This window comes from Nannospalax galili, unplaced genomic scaffold (genome assembly GCF_000622305.1).
Source record: "Nannospalax galili isolate Female #2095 unplaced genomic scaffold, S.galili_v1.0 scaffold44, whole genome shotgun sequence".
NCBI lineage: Eukaryota > Metazoa > Chordata > Mammalia > Rodentia > Spalacidae > Nannospalax > Nannospalax galili.
This window is the reverse complement of record NW_008355789.1, coordinates 4,542,820-4,557,817: the sequence shown is the minus strand read 5'-3', so window position 1 is coordinate 4,557,817 and position 14,998 is coordinate 4,542,820. Positions and strand designations below refer to the sequence as shown.

The window sequence follows — 14,998 nt, the reverse complement described above, 5'->3', positions numbered from 1 at the left end:
CCTGAGTCAGTTCCTTATGCTGCCTCCTCTTGGATTTGTTGGCAATGGTGGCCTTGTCCCTGATGCTAGAGGTCATTCTGAGCATGCTCATCTGGGGGAGGATGCCCTGTTCAATATCCTATTACCTGACAAACCTCACAGGGGTGAGGGAGGGGTGCTTCTTTTGGGCAAAACGAAGATAAACTAAAAGAACGGCTCTGGGGGTTCTTGACTTTTGGGATTTTCACAAGGACTGGGATTTCAGGGCACCACAGCTTCCTAGAGTTGTTGGGCAAAACGAAGATAAACTAAAAGAACGGCTCTGGGGGTTCTTGACTTTTTGGATTTTCACAAGGACTGGGATTTCAGGGCACCACAGCTTCCTAGAGTTGGGAGGCTACAAAAGACTCAAATTCCTCTCAAAGTCTTGGAGCGCCCCCTAGGGGCATCAGCTGGCAACCTGAGCCCATATTCTGTTCCACTGCCTCTAAAGGTTTCCTCCCTCCCTCCCTTCCTTCCCTCCTTCTTTCCCTCCCTCTCTCCCTATTACAAACAAGAACTCCTTTGAACCAAATCATGCTAAGTCCGTAGAAATGACAGGTTAAGAACACTGGTTGTTCTTGCAGAAGACCCCAGTTTGAATCCCAGCACCCACATGGCAGCTAACAACTGTCAGTAACTCCAGTCCCAGGAGATCCAACAGCCTTTTCTGACCTCCGTGGGCATTTCATGACACGGGTGCACTTACCTACATGCAGGCAATACACACATACACATAAAATAAAAATAATAAATAAAAATTAAAAAAAAGAATCAGCACCCTTCAAGCCTGGCATGGGGGTGCCTGCCTTTGATCCCAGTACTTGGGAGGCAGAGGCAGGTGGATCTCTGTCATTTCAAGGCCAGCCTGGTCTACATAGAGAGTTCTAGGCCAGCTGGGGCCACAGGGAGACCCTGTCTCAAAAAGACCAAAATAATAATAATGATGATGATGATAATAATAATAATAATAATAAAGAATTAGCATGCTTTATTCCTTCCTTGATAACTTAAGACTGAAGTCCGCAGGTCCATCCCCAAACCTTGCCACTGGGTAGAAGCATTCTCAATCTTGTCTCTTCCAGAGTCTCGGATTCTGTTGTGAGGGTCTTTCCCAGTCTCCCAGCTCTCAGCTCACGTTGGGAGCTCCCTGAGGCCATGACTGAGCCCCTCACACAGATGGCACTCAGAAGTGATGGGATGAACTCAGCACCTGGGAGGACTGGCCTGAGTGCAGGATCCCAGTGGCTCAAGAGGTGCTGGGTGGGGAGTGAGAAGAGGGCTCTGCCCTCTCTTACTGCTGGGGGTGCTTAGATGATTCATATGTCATTTTAGATTATCCCCAGATGAAGCAGCCTGCCCAGGTATGCAGGCCTGGTTCAGCTCCACAGCTGGCCCTTGTCCCAGTCAAGCACAGTGAGGGGTGATGAGTCTGGGGGTTGGTAGAAAATGACTCACTGAAGGAATCAGGCTGACTCAGAAGGAGGGAGAGTTAGGGCTCCAGCCCAAGGCCTTCCTGGGTCAGCGGTGGACAGAGCGAGGCTGGAGAGGGAGCACGGCTACAGGGGAAGCAGAAGGAAGCAACAGACGGGAAAGGATGGAGTCTCGGCCCCTTACTCAGGATCCTGAGGGAATTCTGGCTGTGTGTACATGGACACTGTGGTCTCTGTGGGAGCCCTGGAATTCAGCCAGGGGCCAAGGCTTGCTGAAACCGGGCTCTGTGTGTGCACACTCATGTCTCCATGTGTGCTCACATTTGTGTGCATGAGCTGCTGCTTTCACTATTTTTCCCATGATGACACGGAGCCTTTAAAAGGCTGATGCCCTGTCCGGCTCTTGGGTATAGAACCAAATCCCGTAGAACGTCTGGCTCTCTGGTTTTCCTTATGCTCATTTCAAGTTTGGTGCTCCCTAAGGCTCTTTTCTGGTGACAGTATAGAATCTTAAGGCTCTGGGGTTTCACAGAGTGGGGTGCTAAAGTCCCAAATCCCTTGGCAAATGCAGCGGAAATCAAATCAAGCTTATGTTTTTTTTTTTTTTCTTGCGCTCATATCCGAGGCCACACCAGAGAAGACACCATGTAAGGAGTGAGAGCCGAACGAGCCAGTGCATGCCTCCCCCCGCGTCCCCCCCCCCCGGCTTGTGACTCACTTGACTGGAATTTTCTTCTCCAGTTCTCGTGTTTGCCTGGAGTTGGAGACTGGAGGCTGTTGGCTCTTTGCAGATCTGTGATGGAAAAAAAAAAAAATTTAAAGGGTTAGGGAAGATGGGGAGGAAGCAAGAGTCTGTTAGCTATGTGGATGATAGGAATTTGTCTCCTGCAGCCTATGTATTAGAAGTTAGGTAAATGCTTAGAATCCACTGAGCTTCTTCCTCTCATCTCAGTGCACTTCACTTCCCTGATCCCCATCCACTTTTCATTCATTCATTTATTAATAAATCCATCAAATATTTATATAGAGGATTGGGGAGATGGCTTAGTGGGTAAAGGAGCTTGATGTACAAGCCTGAAAGCCTGAGTCTGATCCCTTGCACCCAAATAAAAAGCCAGATGTGGTGGTGTGCATCTGTGATCCCAGTACTCCTACAGTGAGATGGATAGGGGAGGCTGCAGGAAGCTCACAGACCAGCTAGTCTGGAGTACATGGCACAGAAACAACAGGAGAGCCCCTGCCTCGTTAAGGTGGAAGGTGAGAACTGACTCCTGAAAGTTGTCCTTGACCTCCACATGAACACAATGGCACATGTATGCCCACAGTCACACATACACATCGATGTGCAATAAAGAAATAAAGGTGTTATAAACCACCTGTTTATTAATTAATTTAGTGTGTAGTCTATGTGGGTGTGTCCATATGTCCATGTGCATGTTGTGTATCTGCTTGTGCAAACCAGAGGTTGACATTGGTGTCTTCCTCAATCTCTCTCACTGAACCTGGACCTCACTGATTGGCTACAGTGGCTGGTCAGCAAGCTCTGAAGATTTGCCTGTCTCCACCCCCTAGCACCAGGGTTTCAGATGCCTACTGCTATGCCCAGTTCCAAGTTCAGGTCCTCATTCATGTGTGGCAAACATTTTATTTACCCCAAGGTATCTCTTTAGCCCCTAGAACCTATTTTTAGAGAGATATTTCCTTTTTTCAGAAACATCCTCCAACTATGGGTTATCATTCTGTCATGCTTGAATAAGCCCTTTATACATGTTTGTACATAAACATGTAAGTGCAAACATATGTTTAGAGACATGTATATGTGTGTATGACTACATTCATTCACTCAGTCACTCAGTGATTTCAGACCAGTTCTTTAAAGCTGAAGCCTCAGAAATGAGTTGTTCTGATTGGAGCTCTGGCTGGGGACTGTGCCTTCCTATCTCCAGCCAAGCCACCCCACCCCTAAAGTCTGGAAACTAGTTTTAACTAAACCCAGGAACAATTCATTGCTGTGACCCTTCTACCCAGCTGGGCCTTGAATTTCCAATGGGAACACATTTGCAGGACCTTGTGTGCCTCCTCTCTGCCCAGCTGGGTCTTGAGCACAGGCTCTGGCCATTCTGCACATGAGGACGGGGAGAAGGATTCAAACACACCCTGTTCCCATGCTGGATGCTCTGATGCTCAGGCCTCTCTCTGCATTTCCATCGCAGCCAGAGGGAGGAAGGGCATGGGTGTAACTCTGCATAACAGAAGGTGGGTCCGGAAGAAATGGCAGAAAAGGATACCCAAGGACACTTATAGGAGTGATCTGTGCGTGGGGGAATGGACAGGGAAAGTTTGGACACAGAACCCCCTGAATCAAAGGTTAACCAGACTTTGAGTCTCACACTCTCAATACACCCAGATGTTCTACCCTTGTGGACCAGGCTTCAGCTCTGTCTTGCCAGCTGAGCTGAAGAGCTACCATACCTTGGGCTTCCTGTCTTAGGACAGAATCCCTCAGCATCTTAGAACCTCTGATTGTTCCTCCTCACTTTTAACTTTGAGGAATGGTGGAACCAATTAGAAAGGACTAAGATACACCATTGGTGGTAATAGGGCCCCTAGGCACAGTTTTACCATAACAGGAACAATGGGGAGGTTGGAATATAATAGGAGTCTTGGGTCAGAAGCCTGACTCCAAGGATTTCCACATATCAGATCTGGCCACTTGCCCCAAAGAAAACAACGAGAAATAATGGTAAAAAGACAAGAAAGGATTCCAATCAACAGTGTCATCTTAAAAGAGCAGAAAGTAAGCATTTGGGCCCCTCTTTGGGGCACTGACATGAGCTTTAGGTTTATTCATTTATATTATTGATTATAAACATTATATTTATTATATTATGTGTATGAGAGTTTGCCTGCATGTGCAAATGCACCACATACATTCAAAGCCCATGGAGGCCATAAGAAGGTATTGGATCCTCTGGAACTGGAGTTAAGGATGGTTTTTAGCCACCATATGGGTGCTGGGAACCAAACCAGGACCTCTGCAAGAACAGCCATGCTTTTAACCACTGAGCCATCTCTTCAACCCCAAGCTTTAGGTTTAAGCAGAGAAAGAACTGGGGAAGGGGGTAAAGGTCAAAGTCAAACTGTCGTCTGGTTGATCAGTATCCCAGCTCTGGCTCTGCACAGTAACAGGAGAAGTCTTGACTGCTTGAGAGGACAGACCAGCTCCCATTTGATGATGGCTACTGCTTGGGGATGGGGGTGGGATGTGTTATGTCAGGCTCTGCTGTTCTGGAATCTAAGGGTGATGCAGGCTTAGGACAATGACTGGAAACTTGCAGACTCCAATTTGGGGTACCGGAACAGGACATCATAAAGGCTGTTGGTAAGAACCTGTGTGACTCTCACCCTTACGCCTTCAGACTTGCAGGGGTTGAAATAGGGCAGGTATGGCTGGGTTTTAGATAAATACTCCTAGAGTAATTAACATGCCTATGTGCAGAGTTCAGCAGGCGTTTGACACAAAGTTGAGGCAGGTAAAGTGCTGGCAGCTATGTCAGACTTTTGCTCTGCTCTGTTATCTCATTGGCCCAAGCGAGGAGTCAGCACTTTTGAGCAAAAGAAACTTTTTTTCTTTTCTTTTTCCTTCGTTCTTTTTTTCCTACTTTTCTTTCTTTCCCTCTTTCCTCTCCCCTTCATTCCCCCTTCCCTTCCTTTCCCCTTGTGCTGGATACCTTCAGTCACCAACTGGCCACGCCTGGGAACAGGGAACCTCAGTTGGGGGATTTCTTGCATTGGATTGACCTGTGGCATGTCTGTGGGACATTTTCTTGATTGCTGAGTGATGTGGGAGGGCCCAGCCCACTGTGGTTGGTGCCACTCCTGGGCAGGTGGTTCTGTATTGTATAAGAAAGCAGGTTGAGCCTAGCCAATCACTGTTTACTTTGTGTCTATTTCAAAGGAGCACATTGAGGAAAAGGAGAGGGGGCCAGCACTTGGTCATATGATGCTGATCAGATTTTATTGTTACCCACTAGCAGAGCCCTGTGCTGTTGCTGTTATCAAATCATTGTTCAAAGATGAAGAATACTAACTCCTCTATGACAGAATAATCTGGGGGCAGATTGTCCTCCTTAATTCAATTGGTTTCTGTCCAATAACCCTATGTATTCAATCCAGTCATTCAGTTGTGCTGGGAAACTGCCTTTCTGTGATGCCCAAAGCACCAGGCATGCCCACCTGTATCCAAGCACTTGGGATTCTAATGTCAAATGCAGACACTGCATCTCCCTTTAGATCCATACAATCTGACTCTCTGGGGGTACGGAGCTAGGAATATGCCTTTTACACCAGATTTATAAGAATCAATTAAGCGGGGTCTTAGGATTTGGATTTTAAATGTTCCCCAAATGGCTAACGTGCTGAAGACTTGGTCCTTAACCTGTGGTGCTACGGGGAGGAGGTAGGAACTTTAGGAGGAAGGATCTTATGGAAAGAAGTCAGGGCACTGGGTATGTGTCCTTGAAGAAATATGAGAAGCTTGTCCCTTCCTGTTTTTCTTTTTGCTTCCCAAATGACATTGGGCAAGCAAGCTTCTCCACCATGTTCTTTCACTGTGATGTTCTGCCTCACCACAGGCCCAAAGGCAACTGGGCCAAGTGACCATGGACTGATACCCAGACACTGTGGGCCAGAAACTTTCCTCCTTGTAAGCTGTATGCTTCAGGCATTTTATCACAGTGATGGAAAGTTAAGACACAGATTAAAATTTTTTTAATTTTATTTTTATTTTATGAGTATCAGAGTTTTGCCTGCATGTATATGTGTATCATGTGTTTGCAATGCCTGTGGAGGCCAGAAGAGGGTGTCGGATTCCCTGGAACTGTAGTTAAGGGTGGTTGTTAGCTGCCATGTGGATGCTGTGAACTGAATCCTCTACAAGAGCAGTAAGTGCTCTTAACCACTAAGAGCACGTCCAGCCCTGGGACACAGATATTTGAAGGGAGTATTTTCTATGGTTTCCATGACACAGGGGTTAAGTTTCTTCACACCCTCATCTTGAGTAGACTTTACATTGAAGAACTTTGAGGCTATGGAAGGTTCTTTGACATTTGGGCAGTCCTGGAAATTTCTCATTAAACGATGGTAAAATGTACCTAAAATAAAAATACCATTGAAGCTACTATCTTTGTATATTTACCAGTGTGGTATAGAAGGATAATACCAGAGACACCCAAATAGAAATGATGCAGGAGCAGGGATGGAGAGGGCTTTGCCGCCCCCTTTTGGCTGTTGTGAATAATGCTGCTTATGATCACGGGGGTACGAACCATGAGTCTTGAAAATAATATCTGGCTCTTGCGTGGCCTTCTCTGAACCCACCTGGAGGCCTTTGCACAGGTGAGCCTTGTGGTTAGTGAAGCACAGTAACATCCACTCATGGTGTGAGCCCTACACTATTTGGGAAAGCGATGGGCTTCCTTCATGGCTAGGACACATGGCGCTGCAAACAAAGGATTTATTTGGCATCATGATTTCAGCGTCCATGCTCCGCTGGGCCTATTGTGTGGGCCTATGATGGGGCAGAGCATCATGGCAGAGACTGTTTAGTGAGCAGATTGTCCAAGAGAGAGAGAGAGAGAGAGAGAGAGAGAGAGAGAGAGAGAGAGCTGTGAGGGTAAAGTATGCCATTCAAAGGCACACCCACCAAGTAGATGCCACACCTTCATAGGCCATTCAGATATGGCCTTGTCAATAAGTTAATTCATTAACGAAGTTAGTACCTTTCATGATCCAGTCATCCATCAATAGCTAGGGACCAAGCCTTCAACACATGTGCCTTTTGGAGAACATGTCCTATCCAAGTCACAGTATCTATGTCAAAAATGTTAAACTTATGTTGCCACTTGCCTGCCTGTCAGTCATCAAAACCATGATTGATGAAGACTAAATCAACAAAGGATTTCTTGGAAGTCATGTAGTCTATTCATTTTTCTATCTGCTCAGTGCATGTGTGTCAGTGTGTGTGCATGTGTGTCAGTGCATCCGTGTCATGCAATGCCTGAGGAGGTCAGAAGAGGGTGTTGGATTCCTAACTGGAGTTATGGACGGTTGTTAACTGCCATGTGGGTACTGAAAATCAAACGTGGGTCCTCTTAACCACGTGCTCTTAACCACGGAGCCGTTATCTCCAGCCCTGCTCAGTATTTTATTGTAAAATAAAGATAAGCAGTAGAAACAAACTCCCCTAGTTTCTGAAGGTCAAACCATGCTCTGCAGAGCCAGGTCTTGTCATAGCCATCCTGTTAGCACAGGTTGCTTAAGAAACAGACATTGGCAAACAACAGCTGAAGTTTCTGAAAGTGATCATTAAGGACTTGATCTAAAGTGCCTTTTGATATCATTTACTTGACATGAGCTAGAAACCCTCTGTAGAGTTAAGCATTAAGAAAGATTGTGCCTTTAATCTCAAAGCTCAGGAAGCAGAGGCAAGCAGATCTCTGTGAGATGGATGCCAGTTTGGTCTACGCAGTGAGGCCAGCTGGGGCTATAGGGAGACCTTGTCTCAAAAAAAAAAAGTGTGCCTGCTCACACCTGTAAACCAAGGTGTTTCTTTTCCTCTTCAACATCGAGGTTTCCTTTGTTAACACTGGCTCTTTAGAAATATGGTCTGTCTGTCTGGAGTCTTTACCTCCTAAAATGGCTTTGCTATTCTTGATTCGGAAGCTTCATTTTTCATACAGACAGACATAAAATTCTGCTTTTTAGCTTCCTGGTAAGTTGCCTATGTCCCATGGAGGAGAGAGGAGAGAGTAGGGAAGGGCAGAAAGGCAGGCAGACTTCATGTTTGTAAAGGTGAGGCTGGAGCCCACGGAGAGGGAGAGTCCTGATACTCAGAAGCACCTATTCACGGCCATGGGGAGCTTTTCTGGACAGACCTATGACCTATAAATGATAACTTACAAATGTATTTTTCTAACAATTTGTACTCTTTGTTTAATTTAGTTCTTGTTTTTTTTGAGAATGTCTCACTATATAGCCCTAGTTAGTCTGAAATTCGATATAGACCAGGCTGGCCTCGAACTCACAGAGATCCGCTTGCCTCTGCCTCCTGAGTTCTGTGCTTCCTGTCTTTTAAAGACCCACATGGAAAGCTAAATCCAGAGTTTCCAGGAATTTGGAAATACCTACACAATTTCCTTGTGCCCTGGTCTGGCCGGTCTGGGAAGCCTGCACTGCTGAGAATCAGCTGGAACTTCTACTTTTAACCACCAGAGGGCGATGCAGGACAAGTTGTGTGCCCCTCTCAGGGGCCATCCAAGGCTTTTGGCTCTGAAAGGGGCAAGTTTCTGTCACCCTGCATATTCCCAGGCTCTCCAAGAGTCCCTAGAAACCACAGGATTTCCTGATTTGTTCAGACATTGCTGTTGACTGAATCAAAATACTGGATTTCCAGACTCTTTACCCAAATGAGCTGGGCTGCCGAGGACAAGTTCTTCTAAGCAGGCCAAAGCTTAGTGAGTGGAGCCACCAACCCTGGGCTCGCTGTCTGGAGACCATGGAATGCCCCACAAAATGAACTGTGTGCTACTTACCTCACAGGATTGGCTTGGGGGTGAAAAGGGCCTATGCGTGTGGGGAAAGTCCAGGTACAGAAAGTGCCCCTTTCGTCGTGTTTTGGGTGCATCCCAGAGGCCTCAAACACCAGAAAAATTTCCTGTGCCACCTGGAGAAGCTCAAGTGGTCCCAGGGGACTGTGCTACCTAGGGCCACACTGCCCAATAGCAGCCAGGTCCACATCCCTTCTCTCAGAGACTATGAGATGATATTCATACAGGAGACACAATGGGGGCTGCTCTAGGCAAAAGAGAACTGTGTTTCCTTATGTCTTTCAGCCCATGACATCCAACGGTTGTCCAGACCTCTTGGATGTTTTCCCACTTGGAACTCCAAAGCCTCTCATGGAGAATGTGGCCAGATCTAGTCACTTTCATGTCACCTCACCTTCACCTCATTCAGTAAATGTTCTAGACCCTGGCTGTGATGGTCCTTACTCCCTCTGTGTCCCTAAATGAAGCCCCAAAGACCCTCTGCTCACCAGGCATAACTTGTAGCTCCTCCAGGTGTATTAGAGAGACTGGTCTGATCAGGGGCTCCCTCAGGGAGAGGTGCCGGGATAGTGGTATTTGTAGATGTGGGGAGTCCAGCTGCCAGGGTCTCTCTTCATAGGCCTTTGCACTGGGGGCCTTGCTGCCACCATAGTCAGACTCTGTGTCAGAGCTGGAAGGAGGAGGAGGGTGAGTCAGCAGCTCTGAGCCTACCCCAGATACACCCATACCATATCCTACCCTTTGTCCCAGCCCACAGTCCTCAGAGACCCCGTGCCCTGCCCCAGCCTTAGCTCTGTCATGGCCTGAATTACATCTCCTAGATTCCCATGTTGAAGTGGTAGTCTTCAATACCTTAGCATGTGACTGTGTTTAGTTATAGGACCATCAAAGCAATGATTAGGTTAATATAAGGTGATTACGGTAGGTCCAAATCCTATGACTGGTATCCTTATGAGAAGACACTGGGACCCATGCATGCATAGAGAGAACCGCCATTGTGAGCAGGAAACACCATCTACATGCATGAGAGAGGCTTGAGACAGACCGTTCCCTAAGAGACCCCAGAAGGAGCCTCTGCTACCCTTTCATTTCACATTCTAGCCTCAGACTGTAAGAAGACTCATTTCAGGGGGGCTGGATAGATGGTTCAGCGGTTAAGAGCACTGGCTCTTCTTACAGAAGACTAGGGTTCAATTTCCCACCCACATAGCAGCTAACAACTGTAACTCCAGTTCCAGGGGATCCAACTCCTTCTTCTGACCTCCATGGGCATAGCATGACTTGAGTAGGTGCACTTACACACAGGCAATACATTCATACACACACACAAAAATATTTTTTTAAAAAGAAGACTCATTTCTGAAAAGCTCCCAGGCTGTGGTTCTGATGGTCCCAGCAAGCTGCTACAGGCTTGGACAGAGCAGAAAGAAGGTCCTAGCCCAGGCCTGCTGGGTCACTTCAATGAAGGTGCTTCTTACTTTCCTTAGTCTTAAAGTATGGCTTCAGGGATGGGGATGTCAGTCAGGTGCTTGTCTAGCATGCACGAAGCCCTGGGTTCAATCTCTAGCACCACATAAACTGGGTGCGGTGGGGGCATGCCGGTAATCCCAGCAGTCTGGAGGTAGAGGCAGGAGGATCAGGAGTTTAAGACCAGCCTTGGCTCTATAGTGAATTTGAAGCCACTCTGGGCTACATGAGACTCTGTCTCAAAAAAAAGAAACAGATCCACAAAAAACAAAAATCAGAGTGTTGCTCCTAAGCTCTGAGGGGTCAAATAAGCTCATCTCTAGGGACCCAATTTCTGAAACCATAGAATGGACATGTAGGTTTTCTTCCTCAGCAGAAGTGTGCAGATGGAGGTGGGGTGGGGTAGGAGGGACTTCCTGGAGGAAGCATTTAGAGTGCTTTAAATAACTATAGTAGCTGGGCATGGCGGCATGTGCCTTTAATCAGAACACTTGGGAGACAGAGATAGAGATGAGTGAGTTCCAGGTCAGCCAGGGCTACGGGGTGACAGACTCTGTCTCAAAAATACCCAAATAAATAAAAAGAAACAAGTAAATAAATAAATAAATAAATAAATAATCTGCAGGATTTCAAGAGAAAATGGGGCTTACTTAAGATATAGATTCAACTGCAGACCCAGCCAGTATAGCACAAAGACACAGGAGAGTTGAACTCAATGGGCCCAATACAAAGCTTTCTGTCTCCTCACAAACTGCATCTTCCCTGACTCCTCACCCAGAGATACCTCTAGAAATGTCTGTACCATCCACTCAGCAACCTCAAGACCCAGGAGTTGCCCTTGAACTCTCTTCTCATGTTCTGATGTCCATCAGCAAATATTTCACCATGGCTCTGATCTGTCCCCTGCCTAGCCCCAGGCTCCTACCTGGTCTCCCTGTCCTTACTCTCTCCCATCTTGCAACCTCTATTCTCCACACCAAAGTCTGAAGATAACAAAAAATTGTTAATAATGTGTCATCTAGAATTTAGACACTCTCATTCAATTATCCCCAGAATAAAATGTAAACTCCTTACAATCTTTATAACCTACCAACCTCCCTCCCTCCCTCCCTCCCTCCCTTCCTCCCTCCTTCCCTCCATTGTCCCTTCTTGGCACTGGGGCTTGAACTCAGGCCTAGCTACACTGCCAGCTGCTCAGGGCAATCTTCTTTCCTTCTGCTGGCAGTTATACCGAAATGGCATTCGCCTCGCTCTTCCACATCACACTCCCTCCCCGAGCTGGGGCCTGTCACTAGCTGCTGTCACTTGAATTCCCCTTCTCCCTAGGCCATCGTTTGTAGTCAGTCCCATAATCAGCTGAAATGTAACCTTAGCTAGGGATGCTATGGTATGCTGTCTGCAGAAACGGCTGCCTTCATGTCATTCCTTTTGGGTTCACACCCCTTACAAGGAAACTACAGCTCCTCCCACAGAGGATGGAGCCTGCTTCCCACCCTTTGAATCTCAGCTGGCCATGCGACTTGTAGTGGCCAATTAGATGCGATGGGAATAGTGCTGGGCAGGGCCAAGTCTGGGCTTCTTGAGACTTTGGGAGGCCTTTTTCTTGAACCAGTACAGGATGGAGGATCAAGACACATGATCCAATGTCCCTCTCTTGCTAGGATGCAGATGCAGAGCCCAGTGGGGTGAGCCCAGCATGGCCAGTGGTGCCCCACAGAGGCTCCTCAGCTGCTAGCCCATGGTCAGGCTGTAATGAGTGAGGGTTACTCACTCACTTGGAGGGAGGCAGGTTTGGCACTCAGCATCATTGTGGGACTCAGTAACTGACACAGAAGCCTTTCCTGGCCACACAATCTGAGGTAACTGTCCCATTCCTCTTCCTAACATCCCTCAACTTTATTCTCTGCCTAGCACATATGTGATGTTTTTCTTGTTAAACGTTTCCTTGTTTACTGGCTCTCTACCTAGTTTGATGAAGGGGTCTGATAGCATGGGTCACAGTTATACACTCAGAGTCTAGGAATTAATAAATAGCCAATTCTGTTGATTTCTCTTTTGAATGAACTCAGTGTATCTGAGGAGTGGAGAGGCCCAAAGTTTGCATATGTCATAAACATCCTGGGTGTAGATCAGATGCAGGGTATGTGCTTTCTGATCAGATTGGCCTCTCCATCACCATGCATCATATCCTACTATGGGAGGGCCCCGGGAGCTCCTTCCTGTGACAGGAGTCACTCATCTGGGACCCTCTCTGTGGCCTGAATGACAGTGGCCTCCTGGGGACAGTGGAGCCTGGGCCTTTCCTTTATTTTAGCAAACAATGACTAGTCAGCATTAAGGGGTATGCTATGTATCAAGCAGTGCTTCACATTAGACATGTGTCAATTCATCGAACCCTCCAAATACCTCCCAGAGGCTGTCACTATGATGGTCCCTACTTGACAGATGAGGAAACTGAGGCCTATGGAGTTCCCAGTAGAGAGAAAAGCAGATCCCAGATACAGTTGTTTCCCGCCCCACCCCCCCCAGTAGCCACCTCTAGCCTTGAGCAACCTGGGCATACCTGCTGTCCTCACTGGTGACCAGGACACGCACAGCCAGCACATTCTGTCCAACTGTGTCCTCCCCAGGGCTGATCCTCACTGAGGTCCACTCTGAGGACAGGGGAGAGCTGGCTTCAAGGTCCATGTCGTTGGGCTGGGACTCAGGGATGCTCTTTGGCTTCTTGGGGGAGGTAGGCTCATCTGCTGAGAGAATAGGGTCTATAGAGATGGGGGAACAAATGGTCCCTTCAGGCCACCTCTAGGTACCACTCCAAGCATCTGGGTAGGATGCTGACAAAGGGAGCCTGAGGTCTATCCAGATGCTCAAGGACATACTTTCCTTCCCATCCTCTGCACCACCCCTCAGCCCAGCAGATGCCCAGCAGTACTTAGGGCATTCCTGATATATATAGGGCATGAATACACATGCCATCCCATTTAACGTGGATGGAGGCACTGAGATGTTTGGAGGGCCCATCAAAAGCTCACCAGCCTCTGGACTGACACTGTCCAAACTACCGTTGGTCAAATGTCACCTCCTCAGTGACACATCAGTGTACCCTGCTCTGGTCATTCTGTTGACTGTGGCCCACATGCTCAGCATGCTGTTTCCCTTTATTTTTACTCATAGTGTATCTCACCTTCTAATAAGTTGTATAATTTTATTTTTTTCGTGGTCTCCAGGACTAAAATCTAAACAGTGGCTTGTCTGTTCTGTTTGCTATTAGAATCATGCCTTGTAAACTAGGAGCACAGCACATGCCTGTTGAACGGACGGATGCATGAGCCACAGCTAAATCCAGGGTGACATCTCAATTCTCATATTTTAAAAAGTTTTCCATTTTCATGTGGGGTGTGTCTGTGTATATCATGTTTCTGCCTGTGTATGGGCACACGTGTACATGTGTGTGCATGCATGTGGGTGCGCACACATGTGGAGGCTCCAGGTTGATGTCTGGATTCATTCTTGATTGCTCTTCCACCCTATTCTTTGAGGCAGGCTCTCTCAATCAAACCCAGAGCTCCCAAACAAGGCTTGTTTTGCTGGGCAGTTTGCTTTTGGGATCCCCTGTATTACAGGCAGGCTGCCACGCTCACCCGGCATTTACATGGGTTTCTGGGGATCCAAACTCAGGTCCTCATGATTTTAAAGCAAGTGCTTTAACTGCCGAGCCATCTTCACAGCCCCTTAGTTCTCATCCTGTCCAGAATCAGCAGGCACCATGTGACTCAGCCCGTCCAGTCTGCAGAAACAGCCTCTTCTCAGCCTCCAGATCTCTCCACCCAGCTTCCTCCTCCTCCTCACTGCCAGCCTGTCTGTGCTCTGGTTTCTCAATGACCCTGGACAGTGAGGCTTTCCAGATTTGCATCTCTAGCCTAGACATTTCTCCTGCATCTAGCTGTATATCCACTGTTTCTTACTTGACATCACTACTTGGGTGTCTAACACACACATCAAACTTAACATGCCCAAAGTAAACTCTTTGTCTCACGTCCTTCACCTGCTCAACCCATAGCTGTGCCCGGCTCAGTCAGCAGCAACTTCAGCTTCCTGAAGCTAAGGTGGCTTAGGCTGGCGCCCTCGTGGCACCCTTGACATCTCCCTTTCTTTCATCCTTCACCAGAACTGCCAGTGCTGATGGCACTTCCTTCAAAATGCATCAGGAATGAGGTCTCCTCCCTGCCACCTCCCTAGGCCTGGCCCTATCACTTCTGGTCTAGATGTTGAAACCTGAGCTCTCAGCTTTTCCTGCTGCTATACCCCCTCTCCAAGTCTTTTTAACAGGAGCCAGAATGAACCTGTGAAAATACAAGTTGGATAATGTCATCCCCTGTTCAAAATCCTCCCATGGAGGCTTATCTCACTCAAGTAAAGCTAAAGAGGCCCATGGCTTCTGTCCTCTTATCTCCTCACCGTCCTGTGGCTTGC

At 47.5% G+C, this 14,998-nt stretch overlaps 1 protein-coding gene across 5 annotated transcripts in view; it reads right to left on the bottom strand.

Annotated features, from left to right (window-relative positions):
* Micalcl (MICAL C-terminal like) overlaps window positions 1-13,258 on the bottom strand; it is a 64,616-nt gene extending 51,358 nt beyond the window's left edge. For 4 of the 5 annotated variants that reach the window (XR_003847104.1, XM_029556314.1, XM_029556317.1 and 1 more), the window contains exons 1-3: window positions 13,089-13,258; window positions 9,547-9,728; window positions 2,170-2,244 (exon numbers count right to left, since the gene is read on the bottom strand). Coding sequence is in view for 3 of the 5 variants with exons in the window: in XM_029556314.1 (XP_029412174.1) it covers window positions 2,170-2,244; window positions 9,547-9,728; window positions 13,089-13,213 (382 nt within the window). In the remaining 2 variants the exon portion in view is untranslated. The remainder of the gene's footprint in view (window positions 1-2,169; window positions 2,245-9,546; window positions 9,729-13,088) is intronic. The other variant, XM_029556315.1, reaches the window with a different exon arrangement.
* Between the last annotated feature and the right edge of the window lie 1,740 nt (window positions 13,259-14,998).